Source organism: Meriones unguiculatus, chromosome 1, assembly GCF_030254825.1.
Source record: "Meriones unguiculatus strain TT.TT164.6M chromosome 1, Bangor_MerUng_6.1, whole genome shotgun sequence".
NCBI lineage: Eukaryota > Metazoa > Chordata > Mammalia > Rodentia > Muridae > Meriones > Meriones unguiculatus.
This window is the reverse complement of record NC_083349.1, coordinates 19,467,360-19,488,550: the sequence shown is the minus strand read 5'-3', so window position 1 is coordinate 19,488,550 and position 21,191 is coordinate 19,467,360. Positions and strand designations below refer to the sequence as shown.

The window sequence follows — 21,191 nt, the reverse complement described above, 5'->3', positions numbered from 1 at the left end:
AGTGTGAGCTACTGCTCGGTGTCTAGTGGAAGCTCGCAGCAGTGCAGGTGGCAGAAGATGGGTGTCTCGGAGGGATTCTGGCTAACTCTTGGCTATGTGTGGAGTCCAATCTGCCCCTCAGAGAGAAGCCTGTGGCCACCCCCCATCGCAGCCCCAGCAAATCTCCAAAGCACACTGCTGTTCCTCACTGTCCAGGATCCCGTCAGCAGCCTTGGTCTACTCTAAAGAACTTGCCAGAGCTCCCTTGGGGTGGGAGTGGTCCCCTTGCCTCCACCTGAGCCCTGTGAGCTCCCTTACTGCCCACAGCTCAGTCTCGAAGTCCTGCTTGTGATGGCTTATGCCGGCCTTTCGCTTTGCTTGCTTCTGTTTAAGAATTTTATTGTTGGGTCTGGGAGATGGCTCGGTTGGTAGAGTGGAAGCATGAGGACCTGAGTTGGTCCCCTAGCATCCCTGTTAAAAACTAGGCGTGACAATACTGGGGAGGCAAACAGGAGGATTCCTGGGCTCTCTGGCTCGCTGGCCCGCTGACCAGCCAGCCTAGCTGAATCCTGTGAGCTACAGGTTCAACAAGAGATCCAGTCCCCCCAAGTAAGGTGGTGGATGATAGAGGGAGACACTGTCATCATACACACACCACCTGCAAACACAAAGAAACGTATTGTTGATGCACTGAACTTTAACTTTCAGAAAATTATCTTGAGCTTTCAGAAGTGTCCAGAGTCAGAACAGAGCCAGGACATGCAAAGTACCCTTCACTTTCACTGCCTCCTTGTGGGACAGTGTCCTGGAGGGAGTGAAAAAATTCTAAAGACACAGGTGTGCTTCTCCCTTTGGCCATCAGACTATTGGACCCCAAGTCATTGGAATTGCCCCAGGGGTCTCATGCTTAGGGAGAGAAAGGCTGAAGTCTGGGGCCAGCCCGAGGGTGCTTGTCTCTCAGAGACACCCCCCCCCAGAGTTCTGAAAGCTTGCAGACCACCTTGCAGGAGAGACTGGAGCTGAGACAGTGAGGGGTGAGTGACGGGAAGGACCACACCTTGACCAGGACTGCTTAGCTATGCGCTCTTCCTGCCCTCTGCTTAAGCCTGAACCTCATGTTCAGACCCTGAAAATAGATTTGGGAGTCACAGGACCTCTTTGTCCCTCTTCCTAGTGTGGTACACTGAATGACTCTCCTCTCTGATTTTCACTGTTTGAGAATGGAGGTCAAACCTATGCTGCTAGGCCTGCTCCGACTCAGGGCTAAGAGCTCCAGGAACATGCTTACAACTTTTTCTGTCAGCCTCCTTCCTTCCTTCCCTTATTCCTAGAAAGCTCACAACTTTATAGCCACTTTGCTAGTAAGAAAGTAGTCTCCCTGCCAGCCATAGGACAGTTACCAAAGTAGCCTAGCTTTTACTCAATCTCCTGTGACTGGCTTTTCTCCTTCCTTCCTTCTTTCTTTCTTTCTTTCTTTCTTTCTTTCCTTCTATCTTTCTTTCTTTCTTTCTTCCTTTGTTTGTTTGTTTCTCTCTTTCTCCCTCTTTCCTTCTCTTCCTTCCTTCCTTCTTTCTTTTTAATTTTGTTTGGCCACATGATGATTTTTCTAGCTTATAAGATCTTCGACACCTACAACCATCCCCTGCACCGCTCTGCTGCTTGCAGGAAGGGGATCTTACTAGAGTCCAGTCCTCAGCACTTACTGCTGGGATGTCCCAAGAAATTGCCCGCACATCAGACATACAGCCTGGCACCTGTGCACACTTGCTTCTGGCTACCCTTCCACCTGCCCACATTTGTACCTGGCCATACTTGCACCCCCATCCCCACACCCACACCTGCCCATTCTTATACCCACCCATCTAAGCCCTAATTCCTTGCTCTCCAATAGGCCGTTTTAAGAGTAAAGGCCCTTTTTTGGTCACTGCTCAGCACACACACAACGTGGGATGTAAGGGTTCTTCTACTTTTGACTGCACTGCATTCCTGTAGAAATTTCCCAGCCCTCATCTTTCCTGCTTCCTCCTCTTCTGTCCCTAGCCCTAGACCAGCTGTCCTTCTCATGTCTAAAGAGACTCTGGTTAGCATCTCAGCCCAAAGATACCACTTTTAGTCATTGCTTGGGGAATTCCTCCAGATCCCCAGACCCCACAGTCCACAGCCAGCTCCTTACCCGCTCTCCATCGAACTCTGGTGAGTGACCCAAATCCCTCGCTTCCTTGGCCACTAAAATCCTGGTCCCCCACTTCTTCTTCCCAGGAGATGGTGCTGGCTCCCATACCCCACATCCCACCTTACCTCCTTATGAGGACACTCTACCTAGTGAGGTCTTTTCAGAATACAAAGCTGTCGAGGACAGCCATGCATTGCTCCACTTCGCCTTGCTGCTCTGTGGATGTATGACCTGTCAACTGAGGCAGCCAGGCTCACCTCATGGGGTCACAGCAGTGTCGAGCACAGGGGCAGGGCTCTGCAAAAGGCCCTTGGGTCAGTCGGTTTGGTTTCATTTGCAGAGGTCTCTCGTATTTCATTCTTTCACTGGAAAATGTAGTAAGTGCCCATAAATCTGCCATTCCACCCAAGAATTATATCTCCCAAGCTCATATCTGTGAAAAGCTCTACTCCCACACACCCACTGCTCTGTGCCCACTGCCCCCACCCCCACCCCAGAGAACCATAATCTGGAGTTTTGTATTTGGCATTCCCTTGTTGAAAAAAAAAAAAAAAAAAAGATCATTTCTTTCCTGCAGTTGACTGATTGTCAACTTGACAGGGTCTAGGATCACCTAGGAGACACACCTATGAGTATGTGGTGGTTTAAATGAGAACATTTTGGCCCTGGTTTTTGGCCCTGTTTGAGAGGTTGAGGGGGTGCAGCCTTGCTACAGAAAACATCTCACTGGGGATGAGCTTCAAGACTAAAACCCTAGCACCATGTTCCATTGGTTAGCCCTGCTTCATGCTTGTGATTGAGATGTGAGCTGTCTCCCTGCTCTGGCCACCATACCTACCACTTGCTACCATGTTTTCCCACCGTCACAGACTCTGACCCTCTGGAGCCGAAAGCTGAAATAAACTTTCTCCTATAAGTTGTTTTTGGTCACGCTGTTTTATCAGAGTATCGGAAAAGTAACTAACACTTTGGCACATCTGAGAGAGTTTCTAGTGGACTCACTGAGGTGGGAAGATCTCTCCTAACCTTAGGTAGCTTTACCCTACTCACTGAGCCAGAGAGACTGAAAAGGAGAAACTGAGCGGAACTCCAGCTTTTATTACTCTTTTATTACTCTCTGGTTCCTGGCTACCATGTGACCAGCCAAATTTCTGCCACCATCCCATCCCTTCCCACCATGATGGACTGTACCCCCATACCGTGAGTGTAAACAAACCCTTCCTTCCTTCCTCCCCTCCTTCCTTCTTTCCTTTCTTCCTTAAGTTGCTGCATCAAGTATTTTGTCACAACAATAAGAGAAGTAGCTAATGCACTCGCCGTGCGTGTCCCGACGGCATTGACCCTCACCTGCCCAGAGCAGGGCCTACAGTAGCCCTGCCTCTCATCTCCACAGACCTCAGAAGCCTGGTGTGCTGTATGCACTCACATTGTTTCTGGTAAGCACAAGCCCAGGGAAGACACGGGTTCACTGTTTACCTCCAGAGCATCATGCTCAAGCCAACCTGTCTCTGGACGTCACGGTTTATACACCTGTTCATCTCTGCCCTGTACAAACCTGAGTTTGAAACTCTTGTGTCCCTGACACACAGGCTCCTATGGTACCCATTTTCCTCAGACACCATTATGCACAGCTTCTCACTGAAGAGTCTTGTACCCTTGGCCCCTAAGCACATGCCTAGTCACGCTGTTCTTCATCTGAGCCCAGCTGGCTCTGACTTGCCATGCCCAGCCCCATGGTGAGGCAGAACTGTCCCCAGAGGTCTAGCCTGCTGCTCTAGTGGTCAGTCTGGACATTGGGGGGAATGTCCAGGGCTGAGGCTTTGCCTAGGATAGGCTTTGGGAGCTGGTGCAAAGAGCATAATGGATCCAAGATGTCATGCCAAAATGACCTGTTGGGGATATTGTGCTAGCTAAGCCAGGGCCTGGTACTTAACAAGACAAGTTCCCTTCTGGGCCAAGGTAGGTTCATGTTGAGCCTACATAGCTCTACCCAGGAACAGGGACCCAGGTCTTATCAGCTGAGTACAAGCCTCTAGAGGAAACAGGGAGCTACTGACTCAGAATACCCATGTTCACCTCTGTGGGATGGCCTGGAACCTGTGGCCTACCTATGAAGTCAAGTGCTGAATCACCCCAGGCTCTTTGTTCCTCAGAATGAGTATAGTCTTGATCTTGTGAGGTAGCAATGAAGATCCAAGAAAACTGCTGGCTCAGCTCCACCCTCATCTCTCAGTGTCCAGAGAGGGGTAGGTACTAGGTAGCGTGTGTAGGGGGAGGGAGGGTTTGATGTAGGCTGAGTCTGGTGGCTTCTGACTTCTGGCCTCAGATGGAGCCCAGAGGAGGGGAAGTGCTAGAGGAATGGAGACTGAACCTGCCCTGAGGTGTGCCTGCCATAGCCCTTCTGAGTAGATGAGTGTACCAACGGACAAAGAAGCTGATCCCAGAGACTTCTGCTCAGGTGTGTTGGAGTCCCAAGGTCTCATGTTAGGCCACACCCACCAGTTACAGGGTACAGCCCAGGGTCCTACACAATGCCACACTGATGATCACTTGCTTATGGGCTCCAGAGAGGGCAGAGACAGAGCTAGACCACACCGGTGGAAGGGATGCAAATCCTTTATTGGAGAGAGGCCAAGTACTCCCAGCCTGGTTGTCGGGTGCTCCCCCAGTGGTGGGGTGGGATTGGGGCAGTGGGCAATTAGGACTCAGATTCGAACATCTTCTTCCGGCCCTCCATGCCAGACTTCTCCTCAATGTTCTTCCTCCAGTCACCCACGTCGCGCAGATCCCGCTCCTGAGGGTAGGACCAGAGAGGCCTCAGATCTACCCCAGTCTTCCCCAGACTACTCTGAATCAGTTGAGTCTCTATGAGTGGGACTGTGAGTGGGCTCTACTGCTTGGCCCTCCCCTGGGCCCTGGCCTACCTTCTCAGTGTCTTCCTTCTTGACCTGCTTCAGGTTGGCTCTCAGGTCCATGCACACCTTGTGCTTGGAGCCCAGCAGTGCCTTCAGCATGGCATCAGCTGACATGCGCACCCTCCGCAGTGGGGGCCTCTTGAACTTGCCCCTCAGGTCAAATAGCTTCTGGTTCATATCTTCCAGCTGGGAGGAAGAAGCAGGAGGTTTAGGGACCTAGCAGCCCTCATATCCATGACCTGGCCCTGTATCTTTGGCCTTGCTTCCACATCACCCATAGCATCCCAAATCAGCTGGCCTCACCCCTGTATCACTTGGCTTCACCCCATGTCATCTGGCTCCACCTTCATATCGTCCCACCCCTATTCGTGACTCCTGAAGCCCCTGACTCCACTCCCATGCCATATATCACACCCCTCCACTGGCTCCTCCCTCTCACCTCCTTGCTGCTCTTCTGCACCTTCACCTCCATGTCATATTTCTCCTCCTCGGCCACATCGATCTTCGCATGCAATTGTTTGCACAGTTCCTGGGTGGGCAAGCAGTGGGTAGGTGGCTACCCTGGCACCTGAGGACCACTGTCCCCTCCCAGTCCCAATCCACCAGGCTTGATCTACTGAGGAATAGGGGTAACAGGGCTTTGGGTGGTACGTGTCAGGAAGGGGGTACCTGCACTTCAGACATGGAGCCTGGGATATGCAGAGGTGGGCAGTGCTCTGACAGGTAGTTTTGCTTCTCAGATTCCCGGCGGCTTTCCTCTTTCTCCAGCTCTGTGGCCGCAATCTGGAGCATCACACTCTGAGAAACAGAATGGTGGGAGTGAGGGTCTGCAGCGAACTCCCATCCGCAGCTATGGACCCCCAGCCCTCTGCAGCACCCCACCCCTACCTTCAGGTGCTGTCTCCGGGCCGTGATGGCCCTGTTGCGCTTCTGTAGAACAGGAGAGAGGAGTCAGAGTCAGGCCACGTCCAGAGCTCTGTCCTTCTTGGGGCCATCTGACTTGAGGCTCCCAAGGAGGCCATAGGACCACTGCCTAGGACCCTTTTGTTTTTTCCCCTACTCTAGGGCCTGCTTTAGAGACACATGCCTGTGGTCCTGACCTTTGCTTAGGTGGTACATAGGGATAGAGAGGATGATGGGATTGATTTGGGGATGAGGAGGGGGGCTCAAAAAGCTGTGGGCAAGGGGAGTGCTGGGAGGTGAGTGGTGAACAGAAAACAGAAAAGAGAAGTGATTCCCTTGTTATTAGGCCCAAGTCACACTTCCCCCACCTCCTAAAACACCAGGCAGGCACTTCCTCTATCTCGCTCTCTCTAGGGTAGCTCAGGGGTGGGGCACCTGAAGGCTTTGACAGGGGTGTTTCTGATCTAGCCTCAGGGAACCACTATAGTCTCAGAGGATACTCACCTCCTCACTGTCCCAGGAGGAAGAAGGAGGCAGGGGTGGGAGAGAAAAGAGAAGTTAGACTGGCTCATGGGGGTAGCTATGAAACCTAGGGATAGATGGGGCTGAAGGGGGGCGGGGGAGGGTGGTAGCCACAGAGATCAGGGAGATGTGACACGGGAGCCCTAGTGAGGGGACCGCAGTAGGAGTCACACTGGGTGCCACTTACTCCCCCATCCTGAGATCCCGTGCTCTGGGCCTGTGGGGAGAGAGGTGAAGATGTCAGTGTCTGTCTTGCGTGAAGCCAAGCATGGAGACCTGTGCTCGCTTCTGCTCCACCTCCAATTCAGACCTTCTCAGAGGGCAAGGATTTGGAGGACACCACACACCACCACCACCCCCAACCCTGAGGGTGAGAAGTAAGAGGAGAAAGTGTTCCCAAAATGTCCCAGGCGGGGACTGAGGAGCTGCAGCTGTCCCTGAGGGAGGGGTGAGGCTGGCCAGCACAGGTGGCTGCCAGAGTGAGCCTGTTATTTTTAACTCTTGCTCCTTTAGCTGGACATGTAAATACACTGAAGAAAGTGCTCTTCTGTGTGGCCTGGGGGCTCAGGTCCCCGCTTGCTTGACCTGAACATGCTCCTGCTTGTTTGTCCCCAGACTCAGAGCCTGTTTCTAGAAGCCTGTTGATGACCCCTGCCCCATCCTGGCAGCACTTGTTGCTTCTCCATCCCAGCTCTGTGGGAGACCCCAGAGAGAGCTGTTGCCAACAGACCCAGACCCCCAAGCCCCTGCCCAGGGAAGTCCTCCTGTGAGCTAGCCTGAGTAGTGCCCTGTCCTCCAGCCTCAAGAAGATGGGCCAGGCCTCACCTAGGGTCTGTGCAGCAAGGCTGAGAGCGAGGTCAGGCCGGCAGCAGTGAGCTGGGCTGGTGGGTCAGGGGGAGGGGTATAAATGGCTTTCCCTGGGCCGGGCCCCTGCTCAGAAAGGGCATGGAGTCTCCTCAGACCAATGGGGGCACAGAGAGGAGGAGAGCCTCCCCACCTGCCCAGCCGCCTGGCCAGCCATCCCAGGCGCTGGCCTGTCCAAGAAGTCTTGGGGTGGAGGGGTTGGTTTGCTCTATTTATGTCTCAGTGACGCGTTCAAGATGCCACCCTTGTTCCTGCAAAAGCCCTCGGGACAGCAAGGGTAACCTTGCTTGTGGGTATCCAAGGTACCCGGCTCAAGCATCCACTGAAGTCTTCCTCCAAGGGAAACCTGACCTCACCACATGTGGGCTGAACTGGAGTCACTGTCAAATGACGTGGCCTTGTAGCTCAGTGCCCACCGTGGCCGCTCACTGTCTGCTTGGGCCCCTGGGCTGACGGTTCACCTCATCAGTCCTACTGCAAAATTGGATACCCCCATCCCCAACTAAAACCAAAACAGTCTCCTGGGTCCTGTGTGGTAGTTGGGGCTCGGAAGAGTGGTGTGGACCTCTTGGAGTGAACTTGCCCTTCTGCCCAGGAAGAGAAGCAAATGGGCCCCCGGACCAGCAGCTGGGCCTCTCCCAGCCTGCCACACACCCTGCCCAGGGGTGCCTCTGCACAGACAACTTGGAACATGTCCTTCAACCCCAGAGAGTGGTGCCACCGCCCTAGGAACCTCTCTCTGACCTCTGGGGGCTCAGGGCCCTTAGTTGCCTAGGCAGGCCCTGCATTGCCTGGCTTACTTGGGCCAGGCCCTTGCCCCTTTCCCGCTCCTGAACCCCACCCAGAGACACCCAGATCATGGCTTGGCCCCAACCCTGCTGCTCTGGGGCCCCTGGGGATCAGAGGAGGTTGGAGCTGTTAAAGCCCGCCAGATGTGCTGGGATTAAGAGGTGTATCACAGGCCAGGGCTGCGAGCCCCCAAAGGCCCCAGAGCAGCTTCCAAAGGCATCTACTGCCCCCTGCTGATAGTGCAGAGAACACTCTATGCCATCATCCCTCCTGGTGTTAGGGTCTCTTCCCTATGCTGTAGCTACCCACAACTCCCCCCACCTCCGCCCCATTGCCCTCTTTGTCCCAACAGGATCAGCTCTAGCCTGCTGCTCCTCTGCCAATCCCAGCTGGCAGAGAAGATGGTGCCAAACTTCCAGGAGAAGACCTAGGAATCAGGCCTTGGCTCAGGACTGGCAAATCTGTTCAGAGGACTCTATCCCACCCTTGAGAGGACCTTGGTGCCAGAGTGTAGCCCACCTTGCATCTCCTCCAAGGGTTCCATCAGGGCTCGTGAGTGAGAAAAAGAAAGGCATTTATTACAGAGATCTGAAGAGCCTGCCCACCGCCCCATTTGGGAAAACTGAAAACTGAGACCTGTTTTTTTTTTTTTTTTTTTGGGTTTTTTTTTTTTTTTTTTTTTTTTCAGGAGTGAAGCCTAGGTAGGGGAAGACGAGGCTGCAGGGCCAGAGCACGGTCCACTTCCCTGGGGGACTGCAGGTGGTGCCACTGGGCGATGGGTCGCCGGGCATGGGCCAACATGTCTGCCCAGTGCTGTAGGGGTTGGCCTGAAGCCCGGGGACCCAGCAACACCTTGCCCACAGGCTCAGCCCGGAGCTGTAGGCCACGGGCCCAGACAGCCAGCACCAGGTCCACACTCTGTAGACACGGAGGGGGGGGGAAAGGTTGTCAGTTTGGCCTGGCACAACATCCCAGGCCACTCTGCCCTTCCTCCCAGCTCCCCACCTGGAGCTGGCTAAAGGGAACCAGGAAGTTGAAGGCCTCATTGAAGTACGGGATAGTTGTGCCCTTCTTAGAGGATGTTTTCTTCTTCTTCCACTTTCTCTGGTTTAACATGAGCTGTACCTTCACGTAGGTCTCTGCATGGGCAAGAGAGTTCAAGAAGGGTGTCCCACACATACACATGGGACCAGTCCTCTGTCCACCCCAATATAGCTCTCACCTCCAAGCCCTGGATCCAGGCCCCGAGCCTCCAGCACAACCACAGTCAGGCGGCCTGAGCTGGGCACGTAGCGCAGTGAGAAGCACAGCTCCCCCATTGGCTCAGGCTATGGGCAACAAGACAGGGCTGCAGTTGGAAGGGCCCTCCTTGCCCTTGGAGATTTGGGCTCAGCAGGTACAGCACTCAGACCTTGGCCTTACCCATGGCACAGGCAGAACCTGGGTCCCTATCAGCCAGGCTCACCTCAGTGGTACCTGGAGGGCCCAGCTGGTACCAGCTCTCCAGGACATGCTGAGGGTCCACAGTGCTCAGCGGTAGTTGGAGCTCCCCCAGTGGCTCATGTTCTGAAAACCGCTTGAAGTCCAACAGCTGTACCTTCAGAGTGGCCCTGGGCAGCTCTGCGGGTGGGACCTGCAGGCAGGTCTATGAGCTGGGTCCTGCTGCCCTGACTCCGGCCCACTCTACCTACCTGGGCTTGACTTACTAGGAAGGAGCACGTCTCTTCAAACATGGGACAGAGCGTCCCACGGTGCACCTTTGTCTCATGTCTTCTCCCAGCCTGGGTGGAAACACTGATTCGGGCATAGGGGTCTGCTGTGCCCTCTGTCTTCAGGTTTTCAGCCTGCCTCAGGCCCACCCTAATCTGGGGGCCAGTGGTTTGGCTCAGCCTGGGGATCCTCTTCCCATGCTCCCCTCCACCTGGCACTTCTTCTGTCATACCCTCCATCAACCTTGGAGCTTCTGGATCTGATGGGTGAGCCTTACCTCCTGGCTTCCAAAGTTATATTCCAGTGAGAGCAACAGTCGCCCCCACTGTTGGGCTCCCCCAGAGCAGGGCTCTAGGCAGTCCACATCTGGCTGGACCTGGTGGATGATCAGACAAGCACGGTTGAGAACAATCACCAACCAGAGGCCTGGGCTCTCATAACACAGGTTAAACCACCACCTGTAGACCAGGCCACAAAAGGGTTCATATCCCTAGCACAGCTCCTTGAGACCAGCCAGATCTGCCATCAACATAGCACGCATGGTATTGCCACTACTACTATTGTGGCTTCCAATGGCCCATGGGCCAGCATCCGCCTGCTCCTTGAGTGCCTCCTCCCCCATCTCCTTTGTTCATCTCCTTCCTTTGCCAAGAAGGCCTGTTAGGGCTGCCCTAAGCTCTCTAGCCTGGACCTTGCATTGCTCTCCCGGGAGTGGGCCAGTACAGGATTGGGCACAGGTTGACCCGGGTGTCTGCTCCTCACCAGGTGAGTGGTGGTGCTGCTTCGAGCGCTGCCCAGGCCCACAGCTTCTTTGTCTTTGGGTTGCTTCCTGGGTCGGCGGCGGCGGCAACAGCAGCAGATGACACAGATCAGGCAGGAGAGCAGGAGGACTCCAGCAGCGAGAATAACTATAAAGACTACCCAGCGGGGCCCTGGGCCGCGGACACAGGCTGCTGAAATGCCTCTCTAGACAATCTGGGTCCCTTCTAGGCTGGACCATGCCCACACCACTCCTGGAGTTCCAACCACTCACAGGGGATCCTGGCAATGAGGTCTGGGATGAGACCGGGTTCAGTTGTGGCATCAATTGGGGCCAAGGTGCTTCGGGGGTCTGGGGAATACCCCATCTTTCTGCCCCTATTGGCTTGGAATCCAGATCACTTGAGGGGTGGTCCTCTCACCTTCACCTGGCATCAGCCAGTATGGAGTCCACCCTAGGTAAGAAGGTAGCCTAGGGTGGCCAGGGGCAAGAATGCTAGTCAGGAAGTCAGGCAGAGAACGGCTCTGAGCCTTGGCCAAAGCATTGACATAGTTGCCACAAGCCTGCCCTGTTGCCACTTTCCCCATTCCCCAACCCCCAAGCAGGCCAGGTCTGGGCAGCCTGATATCTGCTTTTCCTGGCCCTTGATCATGGGGACCCTCCAACCCACACTGCAGGCAGAGCGTTGCCTTTTTCCCTCCCCTGGGACTCAGAGGCCTTTTCTTATTTTTAGGGGAGTCTCTTTTCCTGAGGAGGACCCATCATAGCCCTCCTGGACTCCAAAGACCCACCATATTCTACAAGGTAGTCTAGTTCACTGTAGCCTCAGGCCCAAGAGCAGCTTGGGCCATGAGTTCATGTAGGAGGGAGCTGGAGGTGCAGGGCATGGGGCCACCGGCAGGTGGGCATGCGCTCCAGCAAGCCAAGGCTGAAGGAGCTTTGCTGGCACGGGCACCAGGCCAGTAGCGCCTGAGGATGAGGGCGAGGTGGGGGCAGGCAGGGGCAGGGCATAGCTGGGAGAGCCTGAACATTCCTCCACGCTGAATCAATGCCCGCCCAGACTTGCCTACCTGCCTGCTTGGCCACCCTTGGCATGGGAGTGGGAAGGAAGAGGCCATGAAGCTGCCTTGGCCTCTGTACCCTATCTGCCCGGGGCCTGCGGAGGGTGCACACCTGGCAAACTGGCCTCTTCCACCATGAGCAGGAAGGGTGAGGCTCTCAGCTGGGGGCTGAGAACCACAGTGACTTCCTGAACTCAGATCCCACCCCCCAGCTTCCCTAGGTGTCAGCTGCTGTCCAGAATTCAGTTTCTAAAACATAGGTCTAATCCCACTGTGCTGCAAGAGCCTGCCACCCCTCCTGTCATATCTAAGCCCAGACTGCCCCTACAGGAGTGACCAACTGGGTTAGATCTTCTTGCTCCTGTGCTCTCAGTCTGGAGTCTCCAACAGGATTCGAAGGGATACCTCCCTCTTGCGACGTCTGTGCCTCACTGCCTGGCAGGCTGGAGCAAGATAGCCACATCTCAGAGAGCTCAATACCATCCACCCCTCAGTTATTGGGGGTAGCTGTAGGTCAGGAAGGGACCAGGTTCTGCCTCCCAGATCTCCCTTTAGGGGTCCTGCACACATGGACCCATGATATTTCCAAGGGTGGCCTAAGGCTGGTGCTCTGAAGTTGATATGACACTGGGGCAGAGGTGCTGAGGGTTGTTTTGTTGTTGTTGTTGTGTTTTTTGTTTTTGTTTTTTCACAAGCCATCATGATTGTGAAAGGAAGGCTGGTTGGGACCTGACAGGACTACAGTGCTAGGCTGAATACCCTCCTCAACTTTTGAAAATCCTCAATTTTTAGTGCCATATTTTAACTCATCTCCAGGCTAGTACATAACTTGGTTTCAAGACCCATCTGTAATTTGGTAAAGTGGAGATTTGGTGAGTCTCCTGAAGACGGAGAGGGTGATCTGCAGTCCTCAATACCCTCCCTTCCTGTCCTCTAACTTCACTCTTGCCTGGTTTTCTGAAGGGCTCTGCTAGGCAGGAGCTCACAGGCGACAGTCAGAGCGCCCCCAGTGGTCCCTGGAGGAATAGGCTGGTGGGAGCTGGAGCTGGGGTGTCGTTCTTCAAGGGTACCTAACAAAAGAGGGGTGAGGCCAGGCTCAGACAAATCTGACTCCCAGAGTGGAACTCAAAAAACACATTTGCCATTTGAAAATGGTGGGGCTTGTATGAATGTTGGAATTCAAGTAACATTACTCTCTCTCTCTCTCTCTCTCTCTCTCTCTCTCTCTCTTTCTCTCTCCACAGAAAGTAACTTCCTTTCTGTGTCTTTCCTGGTTCAGGTCCTCCACCCCTTACCCTGAGAACAAGTGGCAGAGGGCCCAGAGAGCCCAGAAGCCATGACTTCTCGCTACACGTAGCTCAGGAGGATTGTATGTTGCTGATCCATGTCCTCAGGGGACTTCTGGCTGTCTGTAAGCTGGCTCTGGAGGATTATGGGGCCTCAGGAACACCATCTCTTAGTACTAGGGAGATTTTTCAAGGCCTGGAGAGATCAAGGTCCCTTAGGACCCCCAGGACCTCATGGTGGTAAGGGTGCAGGTCGAAATGCAGCCACTAGGTGGAGCCATTCTTCCCACTGGTCCCCACCTCCTAGCAGCATCCAGAAGCTTGCTGCTTCATGGACGGCGTGAGCAGTCTGAGAGGGACAGACAGAAAAGAGGCTCTACGATTCTCCAGCCCTACCCTAGGGACTTGGCTATCTTTGTTTATATGACCCGGGCAGCACCCACCCCTGAGCAGCAGGCAGGTCTTCCTGCTGACTTTGGAAGTCTGCCTTCTACGACTGTTGAGGGAGATTCTCGCAAGGGGCCAGCGCTGTTTGACCCAGGAAAGCGGGATGGGAGTCCATGCTACACCCCCAGGCGCCCTCCCGGTGCCTCTGTGCATCCAGCTTTGTAATCCCTTCCAGGCCCTGCGTCTGACTCACACCTGGGTCGGAGGCCTGTATCCACCACCCCAGCCCAGAGTCTTACTCTACTCACCCTCCAAGGCTCGCTTAAGCCCCGCTTTCTCCAGGTATCCCCTCCAGGTCCCTCAAAACTAGCCAGTCTTGTACTGGATGCCACCCAGGGCTCCCTTTAAGACAGAAGCCACGCAAACCAGTGCTGGGGGCGCTTCTCCAAATTCCCTGGCAGTCCAGGGTCAGATATTTGTTTCTAGGTTAGACCAACTTCCTCCACCCTCAGCCCAACAAGACCCAGTGGTGTTTCACAGGCAGCAGGTTTCTGTACTCCCTTTCCCCAGAAAAGCAAAACACCCCAAGTCCAGGAACAATCCCTTCCTCACCTGAGGCCTACTGCTTCCTGGGACTGGTGGGCTCTGGCCTTCTCGCTCAGACGCTAGCCACTGGGAGGCTGGTTGGTCCACTCCAGGAAGCACCTGGAGCCCACAGCAGAGCCAGCTCCTGTTGCTAGTGATCAGATGAATCTTGGGGGGAGGGAAGGGTGTGGAGGCAGAGCTTTGGGGAGCCCCACCTCATGGCCAGAACTTCTGGCCCTCAGGAGCCAGGAAACTCCCTCGAGAAAAATGGTCTCCCCTCTCTGAGGCCCTAGAGCAGGTGTCTGGACTCCAGGCTATTTCAAAGGGTTCCTCAAGGCTGGGAGTCACCTCAAGCCACACCAAACTTTGTTTAAAAAAAAAAAAAAAGAGGGGGGTGATAGGCCTGCTGGGCTGACCTCTGTGCAGGCTCACACACCCAGAAGGCCTGAGTCACAACTGCTTGGTTGAAGAGTGTGCCTCCTGGCAATGCAGGCCTAGGGAACCAAGCACAAAGAGGGTGGAACTCTGTAGAGGAGCTGCCCATTGCTGTGCAGTATTGTTCTGGGTCCGCAAGGGCCTGACTGACTTTGTTGCCACCCTCAGAGAACGTTCTGGAGGCCTTTCCGGCTTATGCCCTTGAGGTTCTAGCTTCCCAATGAGTAAGCCCTCATCCTGATGTACGAGGTTAGATTTCTAGCAACAACCTAACCTCAGTGTCTGTTCCATGAGTTCGGGTCCAACCAGGGTTGTAATGCGAGGCCCTCCCTGTGCTCTGACCAGTTGGTCTGGTCTGGTCAGTCCACATCCCCTTATCTGTGGCTGGCAGTCAGACACTGGAATGGTTGGTTAATGGTTAACATGACGTGTATCACTAGCCCTTAGTCTCTGGGCTGGTCAGACAGGACTTTTTGAGGAAACTTCTACTAGAGGATGCTCTGGGACTTTCGCCTGTGGGACGCGTACATCCATGCCACTCACGAGCGGCACCGGACACGTGAGCACGGATGTGAGATGGGTCCATCCCTTGTATGACTCAGGTGATGTGGCAGGGGCTTAGAAAGAAGATCAGCGGGGCTGGTGGCTGCCTGCAGGGATACCAAGGCGCCCTGATAGTAAGCACTTGTACTTTGGGACCCACCAGGCCCCTGTGCAGCAGAGCTTCAGGCCCCCCAAGTAGCTCCCACCACCCGGCTGTGTAGGGGCTTTGTGCCTCTCCAGAATGAGGGCGCCTCCGTGGCGAGACGGCGTCTGAGGTTCTGAGGCAGGAAGGAGAAAACCAAACAGAGCTGGCAGCCCACGGCCAGGCCTGCGGCCCCCAGACGGCGGCTTGGCAGCCAGAAGCCCCGTGGAGACCCTGGCGGGGCTCCTGGACTCGGATGCTTCCTTTGAGGATGCCTGGAGAATGTTTGAGGTCAGAACACACGGCAGACGCTGGCGGGAGAGCCCGGAGCCTCTGGCAAGGAAGCAGGAGACGTGCTGGGATGGGACACGTGTTCCCTGAATGTACTGACCCCGCTGTGGGCCCTATCTCTCTAGGCACCCCTTTTTACCTTGGTCCTGGGACAGCTAAAGATGGGTGCTCAACTTGTCCCAGACCTCTGTATGTGGCTTGTGTGTCCACTCAGGTTATCCATGCCTTTCTCACCGAGGGAGGGTGCACTCCCAACACCCCAGCATCAGAACAAACATGAGCCTCATTGTGTAGGTACTTTTGGAAACTGAACCCCAACTTCTAAACATATGGGGAATCTGTACATCATTACTTGAGATCTGATAAAGCTGTAGCCTGTCACTCAAGCACTGGAGAAAACATGCTGATCCATCTCCCTGGCACCCAAGAAACACAGAACCTATCTCTCAACTACCCAGGGAGACTGAACCCCAACATCCTAGAATCTAGAGAAATCATCCGAGCCTCTAGGTATGGGCCTCCTGCCTGTGTTTTGGTATAGGTGGTAGACGGCCCCTGCTACACCAGGATCTTGCACCCTACTTAAAGCATGATGCTGTTATGCTGTGACTTCCTTGGATAGGACACACTGAGTTTTGAGACTCTATATCCAAAACCCTGGGGTTTGAACTCTTATCTGTGCAGTGCCTGGGTGAGTCTTCCATCTCAGATATAGGTGGGGACACATGCCTCATCATGGTGAACCTCACTCACTGGGTAGCTGAATGCATCTCCCAACGGCTTGAGAGAACTGGAGTCCAGAGCCCCATCTATCGTACAGCTTGATTTGGGGGTATTTGTTCATGTAGGGAGACCATAAAATGGTGTCTTAACTCGTTATTTGCGAATACTTGAGGCACATGCCCCATATACCCAGAAGTCTCTGCAGCTGGATGACCTGTTCCCTGTTCATTTGGAAACAGGAGCCCCATTCTGTGGTCATCAGGGTCTTAAACAGCTTGTACCCCACTTGTTAGGCCTGCTGAATTGCCTATTGACACAAGGTACATAGGCCTGCCTGCCAGGCCGGAGGCCCAGGGCCGGCGCCGCGTTCCTGTGGTTTTGGACATGCTGTTCCTGGGCATCACACTGCTGTGTGCGTCCTATTCACCCTTGTCTCAGCTCTCTGTGTGCCATTCATCGAGCTCTGGGCTGCCTGCCCGCCCTCAGCCGCCCAGGTGTCTGCACCCTGTACCTGTGCCCCATGAGCTGAGCCGGCTCAAGATCTGATCACTGTGTTCTGATCCCTGTACCCGTGGGTCTGAGTGTGTGGTACCTATGCCCCATGAGCTGAGCATGGAGTCCCCACAGACCACTGTATTGTAGACTTGCGCTTCCTCCCATCCACAATCTCTTCAGCATTTTCATCCTGGCCACCCCATGTCCTCTGAGTGGACAGTTGGACTTTACAGCCTTTACCCAATCCCTTACCTTGAAAAGCATAGTAGCAGCTTCTTTGTGTTCTTGAGACAGGGTCTCATGTAGCCCAGGCTGGCCTGAAATTCACTATGTAAGTTCTGATTCTCTGCCTTGACCTCCTGAGTGCTGGGATTACAGGCTACCAAGCCCAGTTTATACAGTGATCTGGATCAACTCAGAGCCTCGTGTATTATAGGCAAGCACTGAAATGAATGAATGAAACTGAGTTTCATTCCATGACTTCTCTGGTAGAGTTTGTGCCACACTTTGTTGGAGTTCTGATGTGGGTACTCTGCTCACCTACGTCACTAGGCTGACCAGACAATGGAGGCCTGATACCTCTGGGTACTTTTCACTCTCAGCAACACAATGGCTAGGTTCCAAGAGCCCCACTTTATGAGGCTCACTGTCTCCATGCTGCACCCCAGTTCTTTGCGGAGGTACAGCTGGCACCCACCTCCAGGTGCCTGTGTGCTGTGTATGGGTTCTCAGAGATCTGAGCACCTTTCATGCATCTCCGTAAGTATAGTGGGTCCATCCAAGGCTGGGAACAGCCCTGTCCCTTTGCCTACATAGCAGGAGACATGGTGACTGTGCCCTCCCTTGGGCTAAACAGAGAGTTTATGCTCCTGCTCCTGGCTAGCTGCACCCTGCAACATCTTCCTGGGAACCCTTGCTTTTCTGGGTGTCTGGCAGCCTGCCCCTCATTCCTCTAAACTGCTAGGTAGAAAAGACTTCAAGAATCACCCCACAGCTCCCCCGCCCCAGTTTCCAGGGTCTCAGCCAACCCTCCCCATCACCCAGGAGCTGTGCGCCAACCCAAGAGTGCTGGCTGATGCTGACATGCACCCCCTCCCACTCCAAGGCCCCGGTCTTCCTCTTCATCATCGCCTGAGGTTTGGACAGCTTGTCCTCCTTCACCAGGGTCTTTGGCAGCCTAACACCCTACTGCCTGTCTCTCACGTAGGCCCACAACCCGAGTCAAGGGGCCCCGGTTGCCGTTCCAAGATCCACTGCGTCTTTGGATGTCCACTGCCCATTCATCACCAGCGGGCGTCACGGCCCGTGTGAGTCCACATCCCTCCTGGTCCCAGTCTCTATTCATGCATGGCGCCAGGTTGGCCGCTTCACCTTCTAGCATCGAGAGTTCCCGCTGTGGATTTCTGAGGACCCCACAACCAGCAGCATGTGGAAGATAGGAACCCCACTGATGCAAGAATCTGTGTATCTTGTACCCTCATAGCTGAATTCCACAGTGCTGTGCCTGAAACATAACCAGTGTATAGGTGATATGACCTTTGAGTGGGTCTGGAATCGGGGCACTGTTCCTTTTAACCCCTGTCTGAGGGCCTGAATTGAGTATACCTGTGGATCTGAGAACTGAGGCGCACTCTTCCCTAGCCCACCAGGATTTTGGGGTGACATGTGTTCCTACCGCTACCTCTTCCTAGACCTCACATAGGCCCACATCCCAGGTCGGAGCTCCCGGGTGGCCAGTTCCAAGCTCCAGTGCATCTTTGGATGTCCTAACCCATTCAGGGGTGTCTGGGCCCAGTGAACCCATTCATTCCTGTCTCAGGGCCTCTGTGCTCTATTCATGCATAGCTCTGGGCAGCCTGCACCCCATCCACCCCCATCTCACAGACAGTCTGTGCATTGTCGCCCCTCTTCCAGGAACAGCTGCCGGGCAGCCAGCAGGCACATTCCGGGGTTTGGCCTGAAGCCAATGCAAACCCTAGCTTTGCTGGCGCTAGCAGCAAGTGGGGCGCGGACTAACCAAGTGGTGGAGGGCAGGCATGGAGGGAGAGTGGAGACCCTCAGTTTGGGGGCATGTGATCAAAGGCTTCCCTAGACACATACTGTCCTCCACCCAAGGGAACATTGGGAAGCCAAAGCTAGCCTGGGACAGAGGCCTGTCCTGAACTGGCTGCCAGCAGGAGCAGCTGTATGCACAGGGTGGGAGGAAGAGCCCTCCACCACAGCCGCTATTTCCTGACCAGGCTCCCTCAGCTGCCCACCCACAGACATCCCACTGACAGACTCATCAGCATCAGCCTGGGCAAGGTCCCAGACTGGGGGTGTGTGTGGAGGTGGGCAGAGATGAGCATGGGGTCTCATTTCTGTTGCTGTAGACTCAAGCCCCTCACCAAGCCTAAAGGGGACTCCCAGTAGTGGGAGGGCCACTGGAAAGTGGATTTATGGCTCCTGGGCCCTCTCAGACTCCTTAACTCACTGCTCATCCTCTCTCCAGGCCAGTGGAGGCCAGAGAAGGAGAAGTAATTTCTTGGGGTCACATGAATGTTGCCTGGCAGTCCAGAAGCCCCGTGAGTGAGGACCTGGCCTACTTTCCATAGTCCTTGGTAGACAAACTTTGGTCACAGATCTCCATGTGTGTATGAGCCATCCATGTTGTCTGGGCTTTGTGGGCCTTCTTTGTTCTATGAGTGTGAGAACATCTGTGTTTGCTGGGTATAAGTGACCATCTATGCTCTCTGCATGTGAGAGCTCATGCCTGTCTATCTGGATAACTCACTGGTGGGTGTCTCTGTGTCAGGAAGACTATGATGGCCAGGGCCTTTGTGTTCCTTCTCTCAGGCCCCTTGTCTGGAGCATCTTGCCTTCCTCCTCTGTCAGGCTGGCCTGGCTTGCTCTCCATAGCTCTGGACAGTCTGTGTTCTGGTCCTGGTGTAGGGTACCCTCCTTCCTATCCTGCTGGTCATTCAGAACCTTGACTCCCTGATATTCCTCTGCTGTCCCTTTATCTCAAGGTGCCCCTTAGTCCCAAAGATCTGGCTCCTGAGCCTACTTGATATTTTGTCAGGATAGACAAGAAGCCCCATCAAACAAGTCAGGTTTGTTGTTTTGTTTCATGGTGGCTAGCATTTTCCTAAACTTGCCCATTGGGGTTTTGATAGACAAGGTATTGTGAGGACTACTTCAGCTCTGTGAGGTTCCTTCTGTTCAGAGACTCTGCTATGTAGGTACTCTGCTATACAAGCACTCTATTCTGGGCGGGGGGACCCTGCTCCAGGAGAACCCTGCTATGTGTGGTACTCAGTCCTGGGAGATTCTGATATGCAGAGACATTGCTCCATGGTCCCTATTCTAGTGAACCATGCTGTGCAGGCACACTGCTCTAGGGGGATCCTGGTGTGCGGGAAGCCTGCCATTTGGGGATCCTGATCTAGGGGATCCTTCTGTTCGGGAATCTTCTCTAAGGGGGCGCTTGTGTGTGCAGACCCTGCTTTGCATAGAGATACCTGAAGAGAGTTACAGTGATTCCCTAAGGCCCAAGGCAATGGCTTCCAAGTTCAAAAAAGGGAAAGGACCCAAGTAACTATAGCCCACAGTCTTTCTTTGAGGACACAAAAGGTCTCCCCAAACACCCAGGGAGCCTGGCTCACTGATGTTGGGACCTGGAGGTGACTGGAGATCCTCCCTATAGGCATAGGGTCTGCAGGTGAGTGAGTGCTGGTCCTTGAGCTGGTATGAGGATGGTCCAGTATCTGGCCTATAGGGCTTGTCTCGGCCTCTGGGGGCCAACCCAAGGGCAGTTACTGGCTCTAGGAAAAGCAGCGATTCAATCTGCACAGAGAGGTCAGGTACAACAGGCACCAGGCAGATTCAGGCGCCAGGCAAGGCTGAGCCAGCCAGGCTCCCAGCTCCCCCTGCTGTCTGCAGGCTGCTTGGCCTGACCTCCTGCTCCTACCAGACCCCCTGCTCTTTCCAGGGCCTCAGCCTTCCTCCACTTTTGCTGCCCAGACCAGAAGGCTGGCAGGCGTTTGGGCGCCCCCTTCCGTACACATGACTCTTGCAGGGTCCCAACAAGCGTAGAAATCTGACCCTTCTCAGAGAGGGGGCTGTCCTAAGCTCCTGGGTGTTCAGACCTCTGGCTTTCAGAGCAAAAATCTGTGGGAGGGGTCAGTTTGAGCTATGCCTTCCTCTGGACCCTCCCAAACAAACTCTAAGTGATCAGGGAAATCACCGGGACCCCAGGACATCAGCTCTCTTGCAACAGTCTTTAGAATCCCAGTGGAATCTTCCTCAGTTTTCAATCCAAGGTCAGGCCAAGGCCAAGGCCTTAGTGTTTAGGTATCAGAAGCCACTGCTGAGAAGAAATGAACAACATTACAGAGAACAGGACGCCACTACATATTTCAGACCAGAAAAACAAGTGTGCTGGGGTCAGGAGAGGGGACTGCCCAATAGAATGAAGAGGGCAGCAGCCCCTTAGGTGGAGGGAGATGAGGCCCTCTGCAGTTACAGCCCTGCCATCAGGGAGAGGAGAATATCATACTGTCGGCAGTTGGAGGGCTGGAGGCTCACAGATCAGGTAAAAGAAGCTGGCAGAAACAGCGGAAACAGGTGTGGTTCAGGGCTCAGGCAAG

At 54.4% G+C, this 21,191-nt stretch overlaps 2 protein-coding genes across 3 annotated transcripts; both read right to left on the bottom strand.

Annotated features, from left to right (window-relative positions):
* Window positions 1-4,752: 4,752 nt before the first annotated feature.
* Window positions 4,753-8,689, bottom strand: Tnni2 (troponin I2, fast skeletal type). The gene is made up of 7 exons (XM_060376339.1): window positions 8,665-8,689; window positions 8,157-8,248; window positions 5,956-5,997; window positions 5,737-5,865; window positions 5,507-5,596; window positions 5,077-5,253; window positions 4,753-4,946 (listed from the first exon to the last, which is right to left on the bottom strand). Exons 1-7 carry the CDS (start codon window positions 8,687-8,689, stop codon window positions 4,851-4,853), a joined length of 651 nt encoding a protein of 216 aa, XP_060232322.1. The 3' UTR covers window positions 4,753-4,850.
* A 92-nt stretch (window positions 8,690-8,781) lies between these two features.
* On the bottom strand, window positions 8,782-14,329 carry Syt8 (synaptotagmin 8). 2 transcript variants are annotated; one of them, XM_021633462.2, is made up of 10 exons: window positions 13,962-14,329; window positions 13,658-13,751; window positions 10,889-11,086; window positions 10,618-10,787; window positions 10,133-10,231; window positions 9,852-10,010; window positions 9,611-9,778; window positions 9,368-9,473; window positions 9,151-9,284; window positions 8,782-9,063 (listed from the first exon to the last, which is right to left on the bottom strand). In XM_021633462.2, exons 3-10 carry the CDS (start codon window positions 10,980-10,982, stop codon window positions 8,830-8,832), a joined length of 1,164 nt encoding a protein of 387 aa, XP_021489137.1. In that variant the 5' UTR covers window positions 10,983-11,086; window positions 13,658-13,751; window positions 13,962-14,329; the 3' UTR covers window positions 8,782-8,829. The 2 variants fall into 2 exon arrangements, with proteins under 2 accessions (XP_021489137.1, XP_021489146.1); XM_021633471.2 differs by lacking the exon at window positions 13,658-13,751.
* Window positions 14,330-21,191: the final 6,862 nt, after the last annotated feature.